This window comes from Chenopodium quinoa, unplaced genomic scaffold (assembly GCF_001683475.1).
Source record: "Chenopodium quinoa cultivar QQ74 unplaced genomic scaffold, ASM168347v1, whole genome shotgun sequence".
NCBI classification, from domain to species: domain Eukaryota; kingdom Viridiplantae; phylum Streptophyta; class Magnoliopsida; order Caryophyllales; family Amaranthaceae; genus Chenopodium; species Chenopodium quinoa.
Window position 1 is genome coordinate 1276480 of NW_018742914.1, and position 21691 is coordinate 1298170.

At 34.0% G+C, this 21691-nt stretch overlaps 2 protein-coding genes across 2 annotated transcripts; one reads left to right on the forward strand and one right to left on the reverse strand.

Moving 5' to 3' along the window:
- Positions 1 to 524: 524 nt before the first annotated feature.
- On the forward strand, positions 525 to 1394 carry LOC110727749 (monothiol glutaredoxin-S1-like). The gene has a single exon (XM_021907328.1). The coding sequence runs from the start codon at positions 787 to 789 to the stop codon at positions 1108 to 1110; it is 324 nt and encodes a 107-aa protein (XP_021763020.1). The 5' UTR covers positions 525 to 786; the 3' UTR covers positions 1111 to 1394.
- Positions 1395 to 3124: 1730 nt separating this feature from the next.
- Positions 3125 to 6281, reverse strand: LOC110727833 (pentatricopeptide repeat-containing protein At3g57430, chloroplastic-like). Its single transcript, XM_021907398.1, is given in 2 exon segments — positions 3125 to 4758; positions 4761 to 6281. Coding segments are annotated over 2 exon segments (2676 nt in total). The 5' UTR covers positions 6022 to 6281; the 3' UTR covers positions 3125 to 3343.
- Positions 6282 to 21691: the final 15410 nt, after the last annotated feature.

The following is a 21691-nucleotide window of genomic DNA, read 5'->3' on the forward strand; positions in this document are numbered from 1 at the left end:
ATAAGATCTTAATAAGCATGAGGCAGACTAACTAAACAGGAAAAATGGTTAAAAGGTTATTGGGTAAAGACAGAATAATTTAAATTATCATGAGATTTATTAATCCAAAGCATTAAGGGAAGATTACAATTGTAAGACTGGTAAGATTACAATTGGAAGATTTATTAATCCAAAGCATTACATTCCTAGTTTGTCCCTTTCCTTGACCAATTATTTTTTTCTGCTGCAGTGGGAAAAAAGAACAATGACATACAAATGAACAATGATAAACTTTCCTAGGAGATAATTAGTGATAAACTAAAGAAACGAAAAATTGTTCTGAAGTTAAATTTGATAGAGGTTAGGTGGTTTTCATTTATGAACTGTCAATCCAATAAAAGGTTGCTGCTGATACTAAGGTACTGGCATTTATTAGACAAACCAAGACCGTCATGTGTCCTTGTGCAACAGACATACTACTTAAATAAAATGCCCTAATATAAGTTGCTATACAATGCAAGGTAGGGTTAAAACTCTTAAAAAGGAGAAAAATGTCATCATCCACTAGCAATGGATTTAACCAAGAATAGAAAGGGACTACTTTTCTCCGCACCATATTCTTTATCAGACAACTCTTAGGAATGCTGACTAGCACTCTATAAATAGAGGCCTTTACTTCAATAGTTTGATATACATGCAAAGAACCATTTGTCTTTCAAACAGAGAAAACAAAAGACCTACATATTGAATCACTAGTCTTGCTAAAACCTCTCCTTCTCATCGTACCATAGCTGTGGTAACTGCATCATGGATACAGTAAACCGTTTAGTGGAAGACAAACCAGTGGTCATCTTCAGCAAGAGCTCATGCTGCATGAGTCATTCCATAAAACAACTGATAAGCAGCTACGGAGCAAACCCAACAGTATATGAGCTGGATGAACTTCCAAATGGAAGGGAAATAGATCGAGCATTACAAAAGCTAGGGTGTAAGCCAGGAGTACCAGCTGTGTTCATAGGCCAAAAGCTCATAGGTGGGGCTAATGACGTCATAAGCCTCCAAGTCCAAGGCAAACTCGTACCCATGTTGATGGATGCTGGTGCCATATGGATTTGGAACAGAACCAATTAATTATTCAAGCAATTGATAAGGATTAAGAGAGGATAAGTAATTTTTGATTTCCTTTCTTAAACCTGTTTTTTGACTTTTTTTAAATCTCAACTAGCATATAGATTTAAAAAAAAGGATAAGGAAAAGGAAAGCGAGTACTAGCAAGAATTAGCATAATGAGCTAAGGTGACCATTGAACCACCGACAACAGCTTATTCATAGACATTTATAATGAAGTTTAATTGATTTTGTCCTGTTTGAAAAGGCAAATGCTGAATTGCTGAAATACTGTGCTTAATTTTACTACTGGCTCCCCCCCCCCCCCTCTCTCCGCCCTTTCTTCTGCCAGGTTGCCACATCCTAAAAATGAACGAAGGTATATCCCTTTTATCACACTATAGAATATTAACAACCAAATCTGAACAACAAAACAGGGCGGGAGGAGAATCCCCCAGCCACTGCAGTAAAAGAACAGAAAGGCCCATAAAACAATGATCAAAGGTATAAGAAATTAGTCTTGTTTTTCCAAAATATGTTGAAAGGCAAAATATAGAATAACAGACTGGCACAGAGGAATTCTGAGCTCCAATCAATGGAACAAACAAAATTTTCCATTAGTCTCTATCATGTAGAACTCTATTGTTACTTTGGAATTTCCTTTCTCTTTATTCGTATTTACTTCCCCTCTTTGTTCTCTAATTCGTCCAGGTGCAGTTTTGTTTAGGTTCTTTGATATAGTTAAAGCTAACACTTAGAACTAGACAGATTAGTGATCATCTCTTATAAAAATTTATGAAAAATAGGCGACTCAAAGCTGATGTTCCATCCGTACTTGAAGTAACACTAATTGTATTCCACTTATACAGGCATGTCCGATCAAAATTGTCAAAGATTTTGGTAAGGAGTTGATTCCCTAGATCCTCAGATAAATGTCAAAAAAACTGTAGCAACCCCAACAGTTTATGAGCTCAAAAAGTCACAAAATGAAAGGAGATAGTTGAATAATGAGCAGCCTAGGGTGCAAACCAAGCATAACATTTTTCCATTAAGACATGCACAAACATTTAATTTAGAAGAAGAGAATAATATTTAATAATGTATATCATAATTGGAATATTTGTAACATAGCATGCATGATTATATAATGACTTTTACAATGACCTGAAACTCAGTTAAGATTTAATAAAGTTCAAATCCCATAAATAAAGTAATTATCTGAGTTTGAACTTTATTAAATCATTTTTTTTTAAAAATCAAATTCGTTAAATAAAGTTCAATTTAAACTCAATAACTCTAATATACAAAATATACTAGAATCGTCAAAACTCAGTATTAATCAATGAAATTCAATTTTCATCATCAAAAACCAGCTGCAATCAATAATTATCAGTTGCAATCAATAATAAAATCAGACTAACAGGTAAAAAAAATGTCAGTTCAATACTCATAAATCAGGTGAAGATAACAGAGCCATACACTGCTTCATTGTCCAATCATAAGCATACCATAAGTGGTTATCAGGCCCGTTAAACAAATCAAAGAGGAAGAGGGCTGCAATCCAAAGTGCATATGAACTATAGATAAAGCCACAGCCATTAGACGTTAAATTCCTTTAGCAATATTGCAAGGAATTAAATAATATAAATAAAAGAAATATTTATACCTGCTCTTGGATCAAGAGACTGAGTTTGCTTTATAGTATTACTGTAGCAGATTTTTCCCGTTAGGGCAGCAGCACTGTTGCATTGTACCTTTAAAGGAGACCTTTAAACATGCATTAGTTTCTATCTTTTGTCCATGACATCTACACAACAAGAAATGATAAAATACATGATTACCATACATGTCTTGTGAGCTAACATAATCATATTAACTTCACAGTCATATGCAGAGAGAATAAAGTCCATCTTTCAAACTTTCAGGGATTTTCTTATCTTTTTATTCATATATTTTGTATTTCTTTTCGAACAAGAGGTTACAAATTTTGATCCTGAATACATTAGCAGAAAACAATTTCATTTTAGAAGCATGACAGTTGGAAGTCAAACAAAAGATACCATAAATGAGAAGATTGTATTACACCAACATTTTTTGACAGCATTCTGTATATCCAGTTTTCCAAACCAGTCTTCACAACTGAAAATTGTACATTTTATACAGCTTGTACAACAAAGTAAAATATGAAAGATACATTTTGTGTAGGATGAGGATCTTGTGTATTGAGAATATGAAAGGGAAAGAGATGAAGAACTGTTCACCAGTAATCCCCACAAGAACAGACTCCATCCTTAAAATGATGGAACCTCCTCACATCACGAAGAATTATCTCTCTCTTTTCAATCTTAGAAATAAACTTCGTAGCTGTATGGCAATCGTTGCAAACTCTTAGGTTCTTTGAAACACGAATTGTACATCCAGGAGGCGTATTTAGGATGCCAAATGCTATTGCCAATCTCTCACTATGCCCACATAATAGACTCTCCTTTTCCTCTTCGTCAAGATTGTGAAGAACACAGGAAGTGTCAGGAACATAACCCTCCTTTTTCATCCTTTCTGACAAGTCCTCTATGAAACCATGCAGCTGCTCACTTTGTGGGTGCAATACATCACCTGCATGGAATTTATGAACCTTGTCGCCGAACACAATCCAACTGCATCCAGGTTCTTTTTTCACTCCCATCTGCTTCATATTTTTCCTGACTTCTGTTGCCTTCTCCCAAAGCCCAGCTGACGAATAGATATTGGAAAGTAAAACATAATGGCTATCTATGTGTGGTTCCAATTGAATAAGATTCCTTGCGGCAACCTCTCCCAGTTCTACATTCTTGTGCACCTGACAAGCACCCAACAAACTGCTCCAAGCACCTGTTTTATCATATTGAGCAGGCATGCTACTGATGAGCTCATATGCCGCATCCAGTTTCCCTGCTCGACCAAGCAAGTCCACCACACAAGCATAGTGATTACCTGTAGGATTAATCCCATATCTATCGCTCATGCTGCAAAAAAGATCTAGTCCTTCATTAACCAAGCCAGAATGGCTACAAGCAGCAAACACAGCGATAATTGTAACTTCATTGGGCTTCGTGTCACTACCCTGCAAAGCCTCGGCTGCCATTTCCCGAAACAGACTAAGTGCTTCCTCTCCTAGCCCATGCATACCATAAGCCATGATAAGCACATTCCACGTTATCACATTCTTCTTCGGCATAAGATCAAAAACTCTTTTCGACATATTCAAACATCCACATTTTGCATACATGTCAACTAATGCACTTCCAACAGCGACATCCGATGCCATATTGTTTTTTATGGCATAGGCGTGGATCTCTTTCCCTTTAGCCAGTGCTGATAAGGAAGCACAACCAGGAAGAACAGCCATAAGAGTAATTGAATTTGCCCTATGAAAAGTTCTTATATCATACTCATGTTCATCCTCACTATCATTAAGTCGTTGCATCTCATGAAGCAATAGAAGAGCCTCGCTGTGCTGTCCACAGACAACACAGCCAGTTATCATTGTGTTCCAGGAGACAATATCCTTATGTTCCATGCTATCAAATATGTTTTTTGGAAATTTCAATCTTCCTATCCTAGAGTACATATCCAATAGAGCATTTTGTACGTAAGTATTCCTGTCAAAGCCCAATTTGATTACAAAACCATGAATTTATCTAAGAATTCTTGGCTGTGAACACAGGACGGTAAAACACTTGCCATAGTGGTGGGATTCGGGGAAACCCCTGCAACTTCAAGCATTTCAATGAAAAGCTTCAATGCGTCCTCAAAACGTCCATTTAGTGCATAACCAGCGAGCATAGCATTCCAAATAGCTATATTCCTCACTTGGGTGTTATCGAAAATTAAACGACCACTAGTTACCTCTTTGCAATTGCTATACATATCAACCAAAGCACTAGTCACAAAAGTATTATCACTCAAAATTTCATTTCTAATCACATAAGCATGAATTTCTTTTCCTAAATCCAACAACTCCAAATGAGAGCAAGCAGGCAAAACACTTGCAATTGTTACTCCGTCCGGCCTAACCCCTTTCTGAACCATAAACTTTAAGAACTTTAGTGCTTCTATGAAACGATCATTCTGTGAGAATGAGCTTATCATAGTATTCCAAGTGACCAAATCTCGATCCTCAAACGTGTAAAGCAATGATTTTGCATAATCAACATTTCCCAATTTTGCATACATAGCCATCAATGAATTAACTATAAAAGTTCTCACATCTCCCTTCCTTAAACTATAACCATGAACTTGCTTCCCAAGCCTCAACCCATCAACAACCCCCAAATTCCCACAAACCGACACGATACTCACCAATGTAAACGAACTAGGCTCAACATTCTCCTCTTGCATCACCCAAAACGCCTCTAAAGCATCCTCCCACTCCTCATGCCTACACAAAACCGAAATAATCGAGTTCCACGAAACCTGATCTCTCTCAGACATTTTATCAAACACCTTACGTGCATCCCCAATATCTCCACATTTCCCATACATATTCACAAGGGTATTATCTACAGTAGTTGAATTCGACCCATACCCAAGTTTAAACACCTGGGTATGAATCTGTTTCCCAAAATTCAAATCATAAAGGCCCGCTGCAACCTTCAAAATGGCCGGAAATACAAAATTGTCCGCAACAACACCCGCCATTAACATGGAAATGTAGGTGGAAATGGCTTCCATGAGAAGCCCAGAACGTGCTTGGGAACGAAGGGTTTCGACCCATGAATGCTTAGAAAGGATTTCTGAAGTGGGGTTTTGAAATGGAGCAGAGGAAGTCAGAGTTGCAGAAGGTTTTTGCAGCAATGGTGAACAGTTTTGATGGGTTGGAAGAGAAGAAAGAGTAGAGGAAGAAGATGAAAGAGGGAGTAAAGTAGGAGAGAGAAAATGAGTGAAAGAGGAGGACATTTGGTGAGGATTAATTTTAAAGGTAAGGGCTCAAATTTTGGTAGTTATGGTAGTTGATGAAGGTTTATCCTTTCCTAGTACTAGAGGTATTATTCGGGTTTTCGGCTTGGGTTAGGTTAAATTTGGTGGGTCGGTTCTAATTTTAAAGTACTCATGTAAATTTATACTTAAATTCATAGACAATCTCTTAATCATCTTTTTGATGTATATATGTCGGTAAAAAAAATATATACTCAATGTGATATGTTGTTTGATTTGTTTTAATAATATACTTAAAAAATATCAAGCTTTTATGATTTTAACTAAAATGTAATTAAAATTAAAAATAATAATTAATGTTATAACATGTGTGCATTGGTTTTTTTTTTTTTTTGACATAATGCATTGGCCAACTTGAAATCCTCAACGTTAAAATAAAAAAAATAAAGAGATGAAGTACTTCGTATATTGTTAAATATGTATCCATATTCCCTACCTATTAATTATGTGTAATTCAATTATTTAAGTCTTATCAATAATATTGTGGGAAGCTATAGTCGCCCTTAAATATCTAATTAATGCCCGTAAAATAAAATAAAATTACAAATTTACTCTTATTTTATCAAAATAAATTGCCCCCCTCAAACAGAATTTATCCCCCCCCAAACCTTCACTCCTTGTTCACTCTCTGAAACATTATTCTCTCTCTAAACAACAACAACCACCACCAACCTGTTCATACTACCCACCACTCACCACCTCCTCGTTTAACCAACAACTCTGATCTTTTTTACCTCTGGTTTCACGATCTACACAGTCGTTGTAATGACAAGGAAGGACAAAGGAAAGACGGACGCCAGAGAAAAGGTTTGTTTTTTTATTATTTTTTGAAATCGCAGGCAAACGCCCAATTTTTTTTAACGTTCTAGGCTCAAACGCCCTGATTTTTTGAACAACCACACGGTTTTTCGCACGAACGAGGCGTTTGAGCCTAGGACGTTCAAAAAAACTAGGCGTTTGCCAAACCGCAAAAGTCCAAGGCCCAATTTCCGCAAAAGAAGCCTAGATCGCTGACGCTGCCAGACCACGGGCCCGATCGAGAGATTTGGCTGCTTGCGCATTAAGTCGCCCGCTGTTTGATTTGGGCCTAGATACACTCCATATCTGATTGAGGCCTTTTCATAATAATTGTGTAATCCTTGTTTTAGCGGGAGTGGGATTCTTGGATTATATGTTTTTACTACTCTTATTTAAGGAGGTAGTAGTTACGTAGGTGGGGTAGCTTTAGATTAATTAGTTTTGCTTTCCTTTTCATTAGTTTTAGTTACTTTTCTTTTCTCTCTCTCTCTCTAACTTCTCTCTCTCTCTCCTCTTAATTAAACTCTAAGATTATCTCTCTCTTGTTTCTCTCTTTAAACTCTTGTTTTATGCAATTTCATACTTCCTTCTTTTGGTACTGTCTCTTCTCTATATTATTACTTATTTTCTTTGCTTATTAATCATGTCTCCTTTAATTGCTTTGTTTAGTTTAGATTTAATTATGTATGAGTAATTAAATTATAGGGTAATTAATATGAAGGGATTATTTGTTATTATTGATTATTGATATCGCATGATAATTTCTTATTGAGTTGTTTTAATTCTTTGCAATTAGATTATGAATCGAGCAGATGTAATTTGATTGTGAATGTTTAGCAATATTGAATTGATGAATCGAGTAGATGTTAATTTGATATTAAAGGCTATTTTCAATAGGAACTTAGATCTAGTAAATTGCGACAGCCTGTTAGATCTATGTTGATAAATAAATTGCGAGAGCCTGTTAATCATGTTATTTGCGCAATGTTAATTATTGATTGTTATGTTTTATCCCGGAATATTAATTATTGGTGAACCTGTGACCCTAGGCTTTCTTATTATCGTTTTTCTCCCTAAACTTATTCTTCGTAGTATAATTCCTTTAACAACAACAATTGGTTACTTTAATAATTTAGATTATAATTAATTAATTAGGAATAGAAAGACCAGTTTCCCTATGGATTCGACCATACTTCCCTATCTATATTAGTTAGAGGACTTAGGTAATTACTTTTGATTAGGTGATACGACTTTAGCCTGTCAAAATTTGGCGCCATTGCCGGGTAAACGGTTTTATTTTTATTTCTAGTTGTTATTAAAGTCTAGATTATTATTTTTTATTTTAATTTATTTTTATTTTATTTATGAGTTGAAAATATCCATGCTTACGCCACTACAAGAATTATATAATTTTTATGCAGCACCTGACTACTGTTGTTGTCAACGTCTTTGTCATGAAAATCCTGAATGCCCTTATAGTGAGTTTTTCGTGCGTGCTCCTGATGATTTTAGAGTCTTTCCATATACATATGATCATATACGGAAACGATTAGTTGCTAATGAAAGTTACTGGAAGGCTCTTGATGAAAAAGTCTATGGACACTATAATAATACAAATGTTATAGAGGATGAAGAACCCTTTATAGAATTTGTGGTTGAAAAATCATTGGTTGACGAATCGGTGATTAAAAAATCATTAGTTGTAGAAACGGTGGTTGAAATTTCCTTTGTTGATGATGAGGTTATTCGCGAGGGTAAAATTTCCAAGTCATTATTGGATGATAAAGACAACGACTACCTCCATGTTCGTTCTATTAATTCAAAATTTTTAGCGGAGGAAGTGGAAGGTTGTGGTGTATTTTCATTTCCCTCTTTTGATTTTTCCTTCTACCATGAATTCTCTTTATGTGCTCCTAACCTTTTTTTTGTAGGGATTAATGTGCTTGCAATTAAGCCCTATCTAGTGCTTAATAAAATGTGTTGCAGGAGCATTTGATAAGTTACTTAAGGCGTTGAATTCCTCTGATTGAGAGGAGGAATATGGTCGAGCGGGACCTTGATAAACTAGCGCTTTGCGGAAGGCAACCCGTATTTTGTTGTTTTTTTATTAAGTTTTTTTATTTTTTTTTATTTTTGTGTGTTCTCTTTTAGTTTTGTTTTAGAGAGGTAACGAGGGTGTATCTTATGCTTGTGGAAGTACCTTTTTGTGCAGGTTTTGATCAAGAGAGCGAAAAAGAAGAAGACGAACTAGTACAAAAGATATTTGGGCAGAGAGTAACAGCAATCAGCGTGGTCGAATTAGGAGCACGGGCCCGATCGGGCTGAGCTCGGGCGTGGGTTCGCGTCAGAAAAATTTGTCAACTTCGACAGGCTATAACTTTTGCGTTTCTTATTGGATTTTGGCGTGCTACCTATCATTAGAAAGCTCTTCAAGTCTACTTTCCAATGAAATTAGAATCACTGTATTATGATTTATAAATCAAAAGTTATGATCAGAATAGTTTACATGACTCAATTTTTATCGTTTTCCCACTAACACTTTGTTTCATTCTTGCCCAAAATTTGTTCCAAAGAACTGAATTGCAATCCTCTAGGCTTTGGTGACATTTATGTGTTAATGATGATGAGAATTAGTCACTTTGACTACTAGCTTCCCTTAAAGACAATGAGGACATTGTCTGATTTAGCTTGGGGGGAGGTTCTCGTGTTCGTATGGTACATCTTTCACTCTCTCTCTTTTTATTTTTATTTTTTTTAGTATAGATTTTATTTCTTTGTTAGGTTAGTTTTATTCGAATGAATTATGAATCACGCTTCCCTATGCCCCCTTGATTAAAGTTTATCAAATTGTTTTGATTCTTGGTTATTGATGCTAAATATTGAGGATTAGTTGATCATGATTTGATGTTTGATTGCCTTGGAACCTTAACATGCGTCAATTTTGTCCAACTACTTGTGAATATAGTGCTTGAATAGTTGATTTGGTTAGGAATGTGTGTTAGTTCCTGGTATGTCAATGAATTTGAGTATTGGTTTGCAACTATAAGTAGTGTTTCATGACTCATTATTATGCACATGTGGAGGACGAAGACATTCGTTCTTTAGGTGGCCTTCAGATGATATTAGATACATTTGTTCCCTTCTTGCTACCTATGTTGTTGCCTTGACTTTTTGTTGTTTATTAGCCACATTACAAGCCTATTTAGCCCCATTGGTTACTAGACCCAAGCTTGGCTTAGGGGAGCTATTAGTGAGTGAGGTGAGGGAGTTTGTAGTGTGCTTATTATTTGCACAATTTGGGTGGGTTATGAGAAGTTATATTGTACTTGATTATAGTTTATTTTTGATGAGTTTGAAAGTTGAATTTTCTTGAAAAAAAATTAAGTATGATGATATGGAAAAAAAAAATAGAAAAAAAATGAAAAAAAAGTGAACTTCAAAAGAAAAAAAAAAAGAGCAAAAGAAAAAAAATTGTCATATGTTCAAATGCTCTAATTGAAGGTTGATAAAAAGAAAAGAACGAAAAAAATTGAGTTTCATTGGAAAATTCATGTTTGATAGTTTAGAGTTTGTGATTCACTCGAGTTTTACGTTAGTTATATTTTCATTAGTGAAATTTGTAAGTATTAGGATTGTTTGATATGTTTGGAGTTGTATTTGGTGGATTTTTGTTGGAGTTGATATGTTGGAGATGTTGATCATTATTTATTTTTTACCATGGCTTTTATTAGGATTTGGCTCCCTTTAAGCATGGCTTTTATCTCACATATTCCCAAATATATCCTACCCTTACCCTAGTGTAGGCGTCGCTCGAAGTGCACCTACGTTAAAGCATGTGGTGAATATGTTTGGCACTCATAGGAAGTGGTAATTGACATATGATAAGGGACAACGATTAGGGACAAGGAAAGTAGGGAGCCGCCAACAAGTTTTTAAGGAACTTGTAAACCGTTCACGGATCATAAAAGGCAACCACGATAAAGGGACAACGAAGGCAACAACGATTGACCCGTGAAGGTTACACCCCATTCATAATCCATGAGATTACTAACTCCGTATGGTTCGGAACCACGAAAGGAGGATCGGGGATGATGGTACGAAGTGAGTCATGGAGTCACATTCGCACGTATTTGGCCTTTACTCGATTCTTATTGTGAAAAGCATTCCTGCGATCTCAAAGGCATACAAACAAAATATTCAATTTGCTCCAAACTATTATTATGCTAAATTGGTTGAATATTAATGCAACACATAATTCTAAAATATTGTGATCACTTGATTTAATAACAAGATTAAAAAGGAACCTAAGCCGGTTGTCCAAATTATCTTATTAGGCGTGATTTTCAACTACATATTCCCTTTAAACATGCAATATGGTGATCATAATAATAATAGAATAAACATTAATATTGGAAGTAATTTAACAATAAATTGTTAGTCAAATCAAATAATAATAATAACCCTAATCATGATACTAGCAATAAGAATAAAAATAAGAGTAATTAAGTGATTAATTTAATTACTCACATTCCGCGCGTTCCTTTAAATTGCTACATCATGAATGAAGTGTTAGTAACTTCAATAAAAATATAAATCAAATAGAAATTAAATTAAATTAAAAGTAGCGTTGATTTGGTCCAAACCCTCAGCTATTTATACCTTTCACGCCTTGGTTACAGTATAGAATTTTGGGTATTGTATGAACTCCTTGGAGTGCTTAAGGAAGAAATGATAGAATTAGAAATATAGGTTTAAGGCTTAGAATATGGGAGAGAGAGAAGATAATGATTTTTGGTGTAAAAGAGAGAAAGAGAGAATGCTTTGATGATCAAGCTTGTTGATCATTGGAAATGGGGAGATATGACCTCTATTTATAGGGAAAAAAGAGGGTCGAAGAATCAAGAAAGGATAAGAATTCGAATCGGATAAAACTCTTGCGATAGACAACAGTTTTTGCGGTTTTTGTTTTTATCATATCTTTTGATTCAAAAATCGGAATAAGATGAATAAGATATGGTTGGAAAGATCTTGAAGCTAATTTCTAACCCAATTAGAATCAGATTAAAATATTTTGTATAACAAAAGATATAGCCGAAATAGTGAAACGGTGTCAGTTTTGGATAGAGTTTGACATTTTATTCATATCTTTTCCGTTATAGCTCGGAATTGATATTATAATATATCATTGGAAAGATAATTTAAAGGGCTATCCAACCATATAAAATTTGGATAAAAACTATAAGACACTAAAATAATATCTGTCTATCTTTGAACGTCTTTCAATTCGGATATAAATAGGATTTTCAAAAAATGGAGTTTTATTCAATTTCAAACTATTTAATCTTATCTTTTCAAAAAGGATAATTAAGATCTTTTAGAAACTTATAGAAGATTCCAATTAATCATAATTGGTTTAGGAATTGGATTAAATCATTTGGACCCTCCACATGATCATTGGGTCGTAGGTTAGGTGGGCTTAGGTTCGATTTGGGATCAGTTTAATATTTTGGTCATAACTTATTCGTTATAACTTGGATTTGGGCTTATAATATATCTTTGGAAAGCTATTTTCAAGCCCCATCCAACTATTCAATCATTGGACCCAGATTATGGACCAAAATAAACTGGATGAAACGTTTTTATAAAAAGGACACGAAATTAATGATTTTAAAGGACACGAAATGAATTATTTTGGGTTTAAAGGCACGAAAAGAGGAAAATAAGTTATGGTTTGGGGAAATGGACTAGGAATTGGGTTGGTTTATGAAATGGAAATATGGATTTAAGCACTCCAAAAATTGAATACTCAACCCGACCAATAATGGCGGTGAAAGGTTGTTCATCATCGGGTTTGGTTTTGGGGAGACATTTTTAGGTGTCTACACCTAGCCTTACATTACAAGCTTTAAAGACCTTCCGACCTTGTGCATAGAGTTGTGTAGATGTGAAAGTGTGGCTTATCAATGCAAGTTATGACTTGACATATTCCGAGTCGAGTACTAGGTTGAGTGTATAGTGTGAGTTGGGAGGGCATTGTTCACATAAAGGGGTTGGGGATGGAGAGCGATCGAGTACATCTTTTACTCGCCACATAAATGAGAGTCGAGTGTGTGAGCACTAGTCTTGAATTCTATATGCTCTTGTGGTTGCTCTATTTGACAATTGTTAGGGAAGATTGGTAGTTAGATGGATTTGATTGGTTGACTTTGATAAATGTTTGTCAGATTTACCTTGAATCGTATTTATTGATTTGAATTATTTTGGGGGTGAAGTATTGATTTATTTATTCATTGCTTTGCTTAGGGACAAACAAAGGTTTGGCTTGGGGGAGTTTGATCGGTCTCTTTTATATACATTTAATTCCCCGTCCCACGGTCATATTTGTGCTTATTTGAGCGCTACGGAGCTATTTTTATTACTAATATACGTTTTCTAGTGTTTTTGTTGAGTTGGTATTATTTTGTAGGAATTTGCAGAATTATAGTAATTCCCGAGGTTATTGAACCACTACAAAGACATTGGAGTTGGATCGTATTTTATGACCAGATATTTTAGCCCAAGGTCGAGTTGGATAATTTAATTCGGTGATTAAGGGCTCAGTTAAATGAAAGAGGTTCGAAATTCCCGCAAGAATTGTGGACCAGCTTAATTGAGGGCTAGAACTTAAGTCAATAATGTTAAAGTCCAAGGCCCAATTTCCGCAAAAGAAGCCTAGATCGCTGACGTTGCCAGACCGCGGGCCCGATCGAGAGATTTTGCTGCTTGCGCATTAAGTCGCCCGCTGTTTGATTTGGGCCTAGATACACTCCGTATCTGATTGAGGCCTTTTCATAATAATTGTGTAATCCTTGTTTTTGCGGGAGTGGGATTCTTGGATTATATGTTTTTACTACTCTTATTTAAGGAGGTAGTAGTTACGTAGGTGGGGGTAGCTTTAGATTAATTAGTTTTTCTTTCCTTTTCATTAGTTTTAGTTACTTTTCTTTTCTCTCTCTCTCTCTCTCTCTCTCTAACTTCTCTCTCTCTCCTCTTAATTAAACTCTTAGATTATCTCTCTCTTGTTTCTCTCTTTAAACTCTTGTTTTATGCAATTTCATACTTCCTTCTTTTGGTACTATCTCTTCTCTATATTATTACTTATTTTCTTTGCTTATTAATCATGTCTCCTTTAATTGCTTTGTTTAGTTTAGATTTAATTATGTCTGAGTAGTTTAATTATAGGGTAATTAATATGAAGGGATAATTTGTTATTATTGATTATTGATATGGCATGATAATTTCTTATTGAGTTATTTTAATTCTTTTCAATTAGATTATGAATCGAGCAGTTGTAATTTGATTGTGAATGTTTAGCAATATTGAATTGATGAATCGAGCAGATGTTAATTTGATATTAAAGACTATTTTCAATCGGATTTAAACATGTTCAAAGACAGAAGATTTTATTTTCGTGCCTCATATTCTTTATCAAAATTTTATATGGCTGGATAGATCTTGAAATTATCTTTCCAATGATATATTATAATATTAATTCCGAGCTATAACGAAAAAGATATGAAAGAAATACAAAACTCTATCCAAAACTGACATCGTTCCCCTATTTCGGCCATATCTTTTTATCTACAAAGTATTTTAATCTGATTCTAATTGGGTTGTAATGTAGAATTCAAGATCTTTCCAACGACATATTATAGCCTTATTTGGACTTCTGAATCAAAAAATATGATAAAAACAAAATACGCAAAAACTGTTGTCTACGAGTTGTATTTCGATTCGAATTTGGATTCTTTTCTTTATTCTTTGACCCTCTTTTTTTCTATAAATAGAGGTCATATCTCCCCTTTTTCAATCATCAACTCTCATCAAGAATTACTTGGTTTTTTCTCTCTCTTTCTAAACTAGCTTTTTACAAACAGAATTCCGCACACATTAGATCTTGAAACACCTAACCAAGTTCGAAGTTGCCTTCGCCCTAGACGTGAAAGGTTTATACTTTTTTGAGGGTTTGGTCTCAAATACATTCTAAACTTTATAAGTCTTTCTTTCAATTGTTTGATTTAATTGTTTGATTTATTATTTCATTGAAGTTTACTAACGCGTGTATTTTGTTATTAGAAAGAGGTACGAGGCATCAAAGTATGTAATCTTATCACTCTATTCTTGTAGAAAGCATGTTTATTATTTATTAATTCCTAGCATCATGTTAGGATGTTTTTATGGCTTTTTAGAATCAAGTTTAGGGTGCCTTTTATTATTTCTAATATCATGTTATCATGTTAGTATCATGTTAGGTTTAAAGCTTTGATCTTTATTGCTTAGTGACATGCTAGGATTTGTTATTAATCTTGTTAGTATCATGCTTAGGATCTTGCTACTATATTTAAGTTTTATTATTAACATGATTTTGATTTTGATTATTATTATTATTATTATTATTATTATTATTATTATTATTATTATTATTATTATTATTATTATTATGTTGCTTGATATTATTTATTATTGTTATTGCTTGATCACGCCTTTTGTGCATGTTTAAAGGGAATTTGTATTCGTAATCACGCTTAATAAGATAATTAATAATTTGGTTTAGGCTAATATGATTTTAATTCAAGTGATCGCCAATAATAGATTTATTTGTGCATTAATTTTCAACCAACATAGATTAAATAGGTTTAGGGTTAAAATAATGTTTGCATGTTAGTCAAAAAGCGCACATGAATACGAGTAGAATAAAGTAGAGGCCTATTTTATAGGGCGGATCCTTTCTTTTGTAGATTGGATTCGTATCCTCATCCCCGAACCCTATTTGGTTGAAGACCTTATGGAGTTGGCGATCTCATGGATCGTTAAGGGGTGTAACCTTCACCTCGTGAACGGTTTACAAGTTCCTAAAACATGTTGGCGACTCTTTTGCTCTTGTTTCTTTCCCTTTGGACGCCACCATACTTAAGTGTATGATCACAGTTGGGTTCAAGCTTGGGGTTATAATGCTTGAAATATTCCCTACACTATTAGATCTATGTTGATTAATAAATTGCGAGAGCCTGTTAATCATGTTATTTGCGCAATGTTAATTATTAATTGCTATGTTTTATCCCGGAATATTAATTATTAGTGAACCTGTGACCCTAGGTTTTCTTATTATCGTTTTTCTCCCTAAACTTATTCTTCGTAGTATAATTTCTTTAACAACAACAATTTGTTACTTTAATAATTTAGATTATAATTAATTAATTAGGAATAGAAGGACCAGTTTCCGTGTGGATTCGACCCTACTTCCCTATCTACATTAGTTAGAGGACTTAGGTAATTACGTTTGATTAGGTGATACGACTTTAGCCTGTCAACGTCCAAATGCACGTACACCACCACAGATAACCACCGCAAATTGCACAAATTCAGCCAACCAACCGCAATATTATAACAATAATTTCGATTGCAAATCAGCGAATCGCAAACCAGAAATTCTATCTTCCTCCGCTTTCAAACAGAGCAAATCATCAATTTTGATTAATTTATGATTGTTTTATACAATATAATTGATGTCAACTCCTGATTTTGGTTATAATTTTGATATGGAGAAAGGAAGAGCAGAGGAGAGAGAAAGAGAAGGGAAGAGAAGAAGGAAAGAGAAAGAGAAGGGAGTAGAGTTGTGCCATAGCTGCACAAACCGCACCCAATAGTTTGTATTTTTTATAACTATCATTGTAAACAATTAACACTTCAATTTAACCTTTTTAGCACAATCAACATCAAACTTAGCTTTATTGTGTTATAATTTATAAGTGAGTAATTTACTTATGTACATCAATATTATAGTAACATATAAAATCAGATATAATTTAATAAACATCTACAAAACTCCACATATAATAACTACTCTCTTTGTTTTCAAAATAGGGTGAAGCATTCATTTTAATGGTTACGTTTTAATTATATTCTAGACTCCGCATATAATTTTTTTACATAATTTTTCCTCATACATAAACTTTCAATACAATTATTTACATTTACTAAAGTAATTACCTATTCGTAATTCAAATATTTCTATTTACATATACAAGTAAATACTTGTTTGATATCTGATAAATATTTTTCGTCATCTCATTTTCTTAATTAGCGCGTAATTTCACCAAAGGTAACATTATTTTAGGAATGGAGGGCATAATAATCCTAATCCTAAACCCTTTAAAAAGTGGGAAGTGCTACTGTAGCTTATCTACAGTGCTCTGCCCAAAGTGCCCCTTGCCACGAAATTAAGTTGATATGTGAGTTGTTGCCCTGATGTCTACCCATGTCCTTTCTTTCTCCTACTTTTCCTCCATGTCTTTCACTTTTTTCCTGTTATTATTTTATCTTTTGCTCTGAATTACCGTCATCTCGGTTTCACTCTCCTCCTCCTCCTCTCCGTCAAATTTCTAAGGTTTACCCATTCTTCAACTTACTGAAAATTCAATCGGAAAAGCATCAAAATCTCCCGATCTTCTTCTTCATCGCATATTGTGAGGAGTTATAGAGTTTGCTCTGCTGCATGACGGGAGATGGGTTGAGGAGCTTGACGGGAGATGGGTTGTCTTATAAGGAGAATTTTATTGTGAGGAGCTATGAAGCAGGGATAATAAGACTACTACGGAGCTATTGCTAATTGTACACACCCAATTGTGTCTCCCCAAAACCAAACCCAGTGATGAATGTCTTTCACGTCGAACCATAATCGAATGACGTGAAACTGTGAAAAGTCAAGTGTTGCGGTTTAGTTTTATTAAAAAATTCTCTTCTTTCTGTTTTTGAAAACAATCTTATTTTATAAAAACATCCAATCCAGTTTAGTTTGGTCCATGATAAAGGTCCAATAATGGTGTAGTTGGATGGGGTTGAAAAGACCTTTCCAACGATATATTATAAGCCCAATTTCGATGAATAATGAGGAAGTTATGGCCAAAATACTAAACTGGGCCCAAACCGGATTTTACCTACGACCCAATGATCACGAGGAGGGTCCAAAGGTTTTATCCTATTCCTAAACTAATTAGGATTGATTATAATCTTCTATAAGATTCTAAAAGATCTTAATTATCCTTTTTTGAAAAGATAAGATTAAGGAATTTGATTTAAATATAAATTTTCCTTCTTTTTAAAACTTTCCTTTTTTAAAGTCCTAATTCTATTCGAATTTAAAGATGTTCAAAGACAGTCAGTTATTATTTTCGTGCCTCATATTTTTTTATCCAAGTTTTATATGGTTGGATAGATCTTGAAATTATCTTTCCAATGATATATTATAATATTAATTCCGAGCTATAACGAAAAAGATATGAAAGGAATACGAAACTCTATCCAAAACTGACACCGTCCTACTATTTCGGCCATATCTTTTTTTTAAAAAAGATTTTAATCTGATTCCAATTAGGTTAGAAAGTAGAATTCAAGAGCTTTCTAACGACATATTATATGACTTATTTGAACTTTTGGATCAAAGATATGATAAAAACAAAATTCGCAAAAACTGCTGTCTACGAGTTTTATTTCGATTCAAATTCGAATTCTTTTCTTTATTCTTCGACCCTCTTTTTTTCCTATAAATAGAGGTCATATCTCCCCTTTTTCAATCATCAACAATCTACAATCAACTCTCATCAAGCATTAGATTATTCTGTTTCTCTCCCTTTCTAAACCAACCTTTTAAACACAATTCCGCATACACAAGATTTAGAATCATCTAGCCAAGTTCGAAGTTGCCTTAACCCTAGTCGTGAAAGAAAGAGGTACGAGGCTTCAAAATAAGTAAATTAGCTTACTCCCTATTTCTTTCACAATGTAGGAAGCATGCTTAGGTTTGATTAATTCCTAGCATCATGTTAGGATGTTATTTAATGCTTTCTAGTATCATGTTTAGGGTGCCTTTATTTATTTCTAATAGCATGTTAGTACCATGTTAGGTTTAAAGCTTTGATATTTATTGTTTAGTGATATGCTAGGGTTTGTTATTAATCTTGTTAGTATCATGCCTACGATCTTGCTATTATTATCAAGCTTTAATATTAACATGATTATGATTATACTATGATTATTATTATTATTATTATTATTATTATTATTATTATTATATTGCTTGATGTTTTTATTTATTTTTATTGCTTGATCACATCTTTTATGCTTGTTAAAGGGAATTTGTACTTGAAATCACGCTTAATAAGATAATTAATAATTTGTTTTAGGCTAATATGATTTTAATTCAAGTGATCGCCAATAATAGTTTTATTTGTGCATTAATATTCAACCAACATAGATAAACAGGTTTAGGGCTAAACCTAATGTTTGCATGTTAGTCAAAAAGCACACATGAATACGAGCAGAACAAAGTAGAAGCCTATTTTATAGGGCGGGTCCTTTCTTTTGTAGATTGGATTCGTACCCTCATCCCCGAACCCTATTTGGTTCCTGACCTTATGGAGTTGACGATCTCCTATATCGTTTTGGGTTTACAAGTTCTTAAAACTTGTTGGCGACTCTTTTGCTCTAGCTTTCTTCCCTTTGGAATGCCACCATACTTAAGTGTATGATCACAGTGGGGTTCAAGCTTGGGGTTATAGTGCTTGAAATATTCCCTACACTAATCTTTTACAGGTATTTCACTTTTATCTTGCTGGAAATTTTGGGTTTTCTTTGATTTTTTGTTAAAGTTTTTATTTTGAGTGGTGATTAGTAGATTTGGAATTATGGGTTTGATTTGGTTTTTGGTTTTGAGTTTTAGTTTGGTGAATTTTTTATAATGGGTTTGATTAATTGGTGTACTTGGAGTAATGGGTTTGGTGTAGTTTTGGTTTATGAGTGTCAATTGGTGAGACTTTGATAACGGGTGAAGATTATGTTTTGATTTTGAGGTGGAAAGTGTGAATTTGGATTAATGGATTTGATTAAGTGTTGGTTTATCAGTAATTAAATGGTGAAAATAAGAGTAATTAGCTTTATAAAAGTTTGCATTAAGAGCAGTAATTTGGTGATTTTTTTATTAAATTTGGTTTCTGTGTGATAAATCGACTCATTTGGATTAATAAATTTGGTACATTTTTTGGTTTATTAGTAGAAACTCGCATTTATTTAACAACAAGACTAATATTGATGCTGTGCGAGTGGGTGTTGGGTTTGTTAAATTGTCCTATGATTATGAGGTGTACAATGCTAAGGTGGGAGGTGCAAGAAGAAGTGTTAATACCTCTCCAAATGCATCCTGGACTCCCCCCTGGCAAAATTAAGGTGAATGTTGATGCTCACATTATGAATGAATGCGGTATCAAGTTTGGGGCTGTCTTCATAGGTCCTGATGGACAATTAATTGCGGCTGCTGTGAAACATTTGGAAGTGAGATGGAGCTCGGAGATGGCAGAGGTTGGTGCCGCATGATTTGGGGTGGAATTAGCCCGCATATTGGGGTTTCAAGAGGTCTTGTTGGAGTGCGATTCTCTGTCAGTGGCTCATGCAATTCAGACAAAAATGCAGGGGCATGCTACCATTTTCCTCCTATACGAGGATATCCTGAAGGAAAGTAGTGCTTTTATTTCTTTCCAATGTAAGCATATTAAAAGAGTTGGTAACTTGATTGCTCATTATGTTGCTAGATGGGCAACGGATGCAAACTCGGAACATATTTGTACAAACTCTTTTATTGGCTTGATGAGCCATGAACTTACTTGTGACAGATGGTGCTAGATGGACAACGGATGAGGAATATGATGAGCTTAGGAGGATTCTTTCTGTTAGAAAACAGATTAAAACACTATCCTGGTTGCTTTAATGTGTTTGTTTACATTTACATGCTGCTGTTAGTAATTTGGTAAGATTGATTTTGAAGCTCATAGTTATTAAAATTATGTGTTCGTTGAATTGATTTAGTCTGATTAATTATAGTTATGACGCATATATAATTTTTTTTGTGTGTTTCTTTGTTTTGATGTAAGTGTTAGTGAGAAATTGGAGAATACTTTGTTGATCGATAACATAAAGTAACTTTACATTATATTGACTTGTGAATTTATGTATATGATGACACATGAATGATAGTAGTTATCTATGAGCTATAATAAGTGAATTATAAGTGTTGTAAATGTTATCAAATCTATTTGGGTAGTTGAAAAGATTGGAGTCTCTACTATTTTCTTGGATGTGGTTGATGATCTTCGTGCTTTTAAAATTCTCAAATTCCCGAGATGAATATTTCTTCACCAATGTATTAGTTTTGGCTTAGACATAATTTAGCAGAACCTTAACACTTCCAAAATGGTAAACAATTTAGTTATGGGAGAGCAATCTATTTATGGGAGAACCTTAACTCTTAAAAAAATGCTCACCACTAAATAATTCGTTCACCCCAATTCATAAACAATTACCTCACTCCTAGGTAAATAACGTACTCACCCCTAAATAAATTGCTCTCGCATAAATAGTTTACTCACCCCTAAAAGTCATATACAATTACCTCACCCTTAAGTAGTTTGGTCACCTCTTAAAAAATTTGCTAACCAAAAAATTATATATAATTACCTCACTCCTAAATAAATTACTCACCCCTAAATGAATTACTCTCCCATAATCTATTTTCACCCTAAACATCACATATAATTACATATCTTACCCTAAAATAAATTGCTCACCTACCTCTAATTAGTTAATTTGCTCACTTCTAAAAAAACATATACAATTAATTCACTTCTAATGTTTACCCCTAAATAGATTGCTCTCTATATATATTTCTTCAATCATGTCCAACTCACGCGTTGGAAGTTTTTGAGCTGGTAGTGTTGATATATTAGATGTCTATCCTTTACAACTC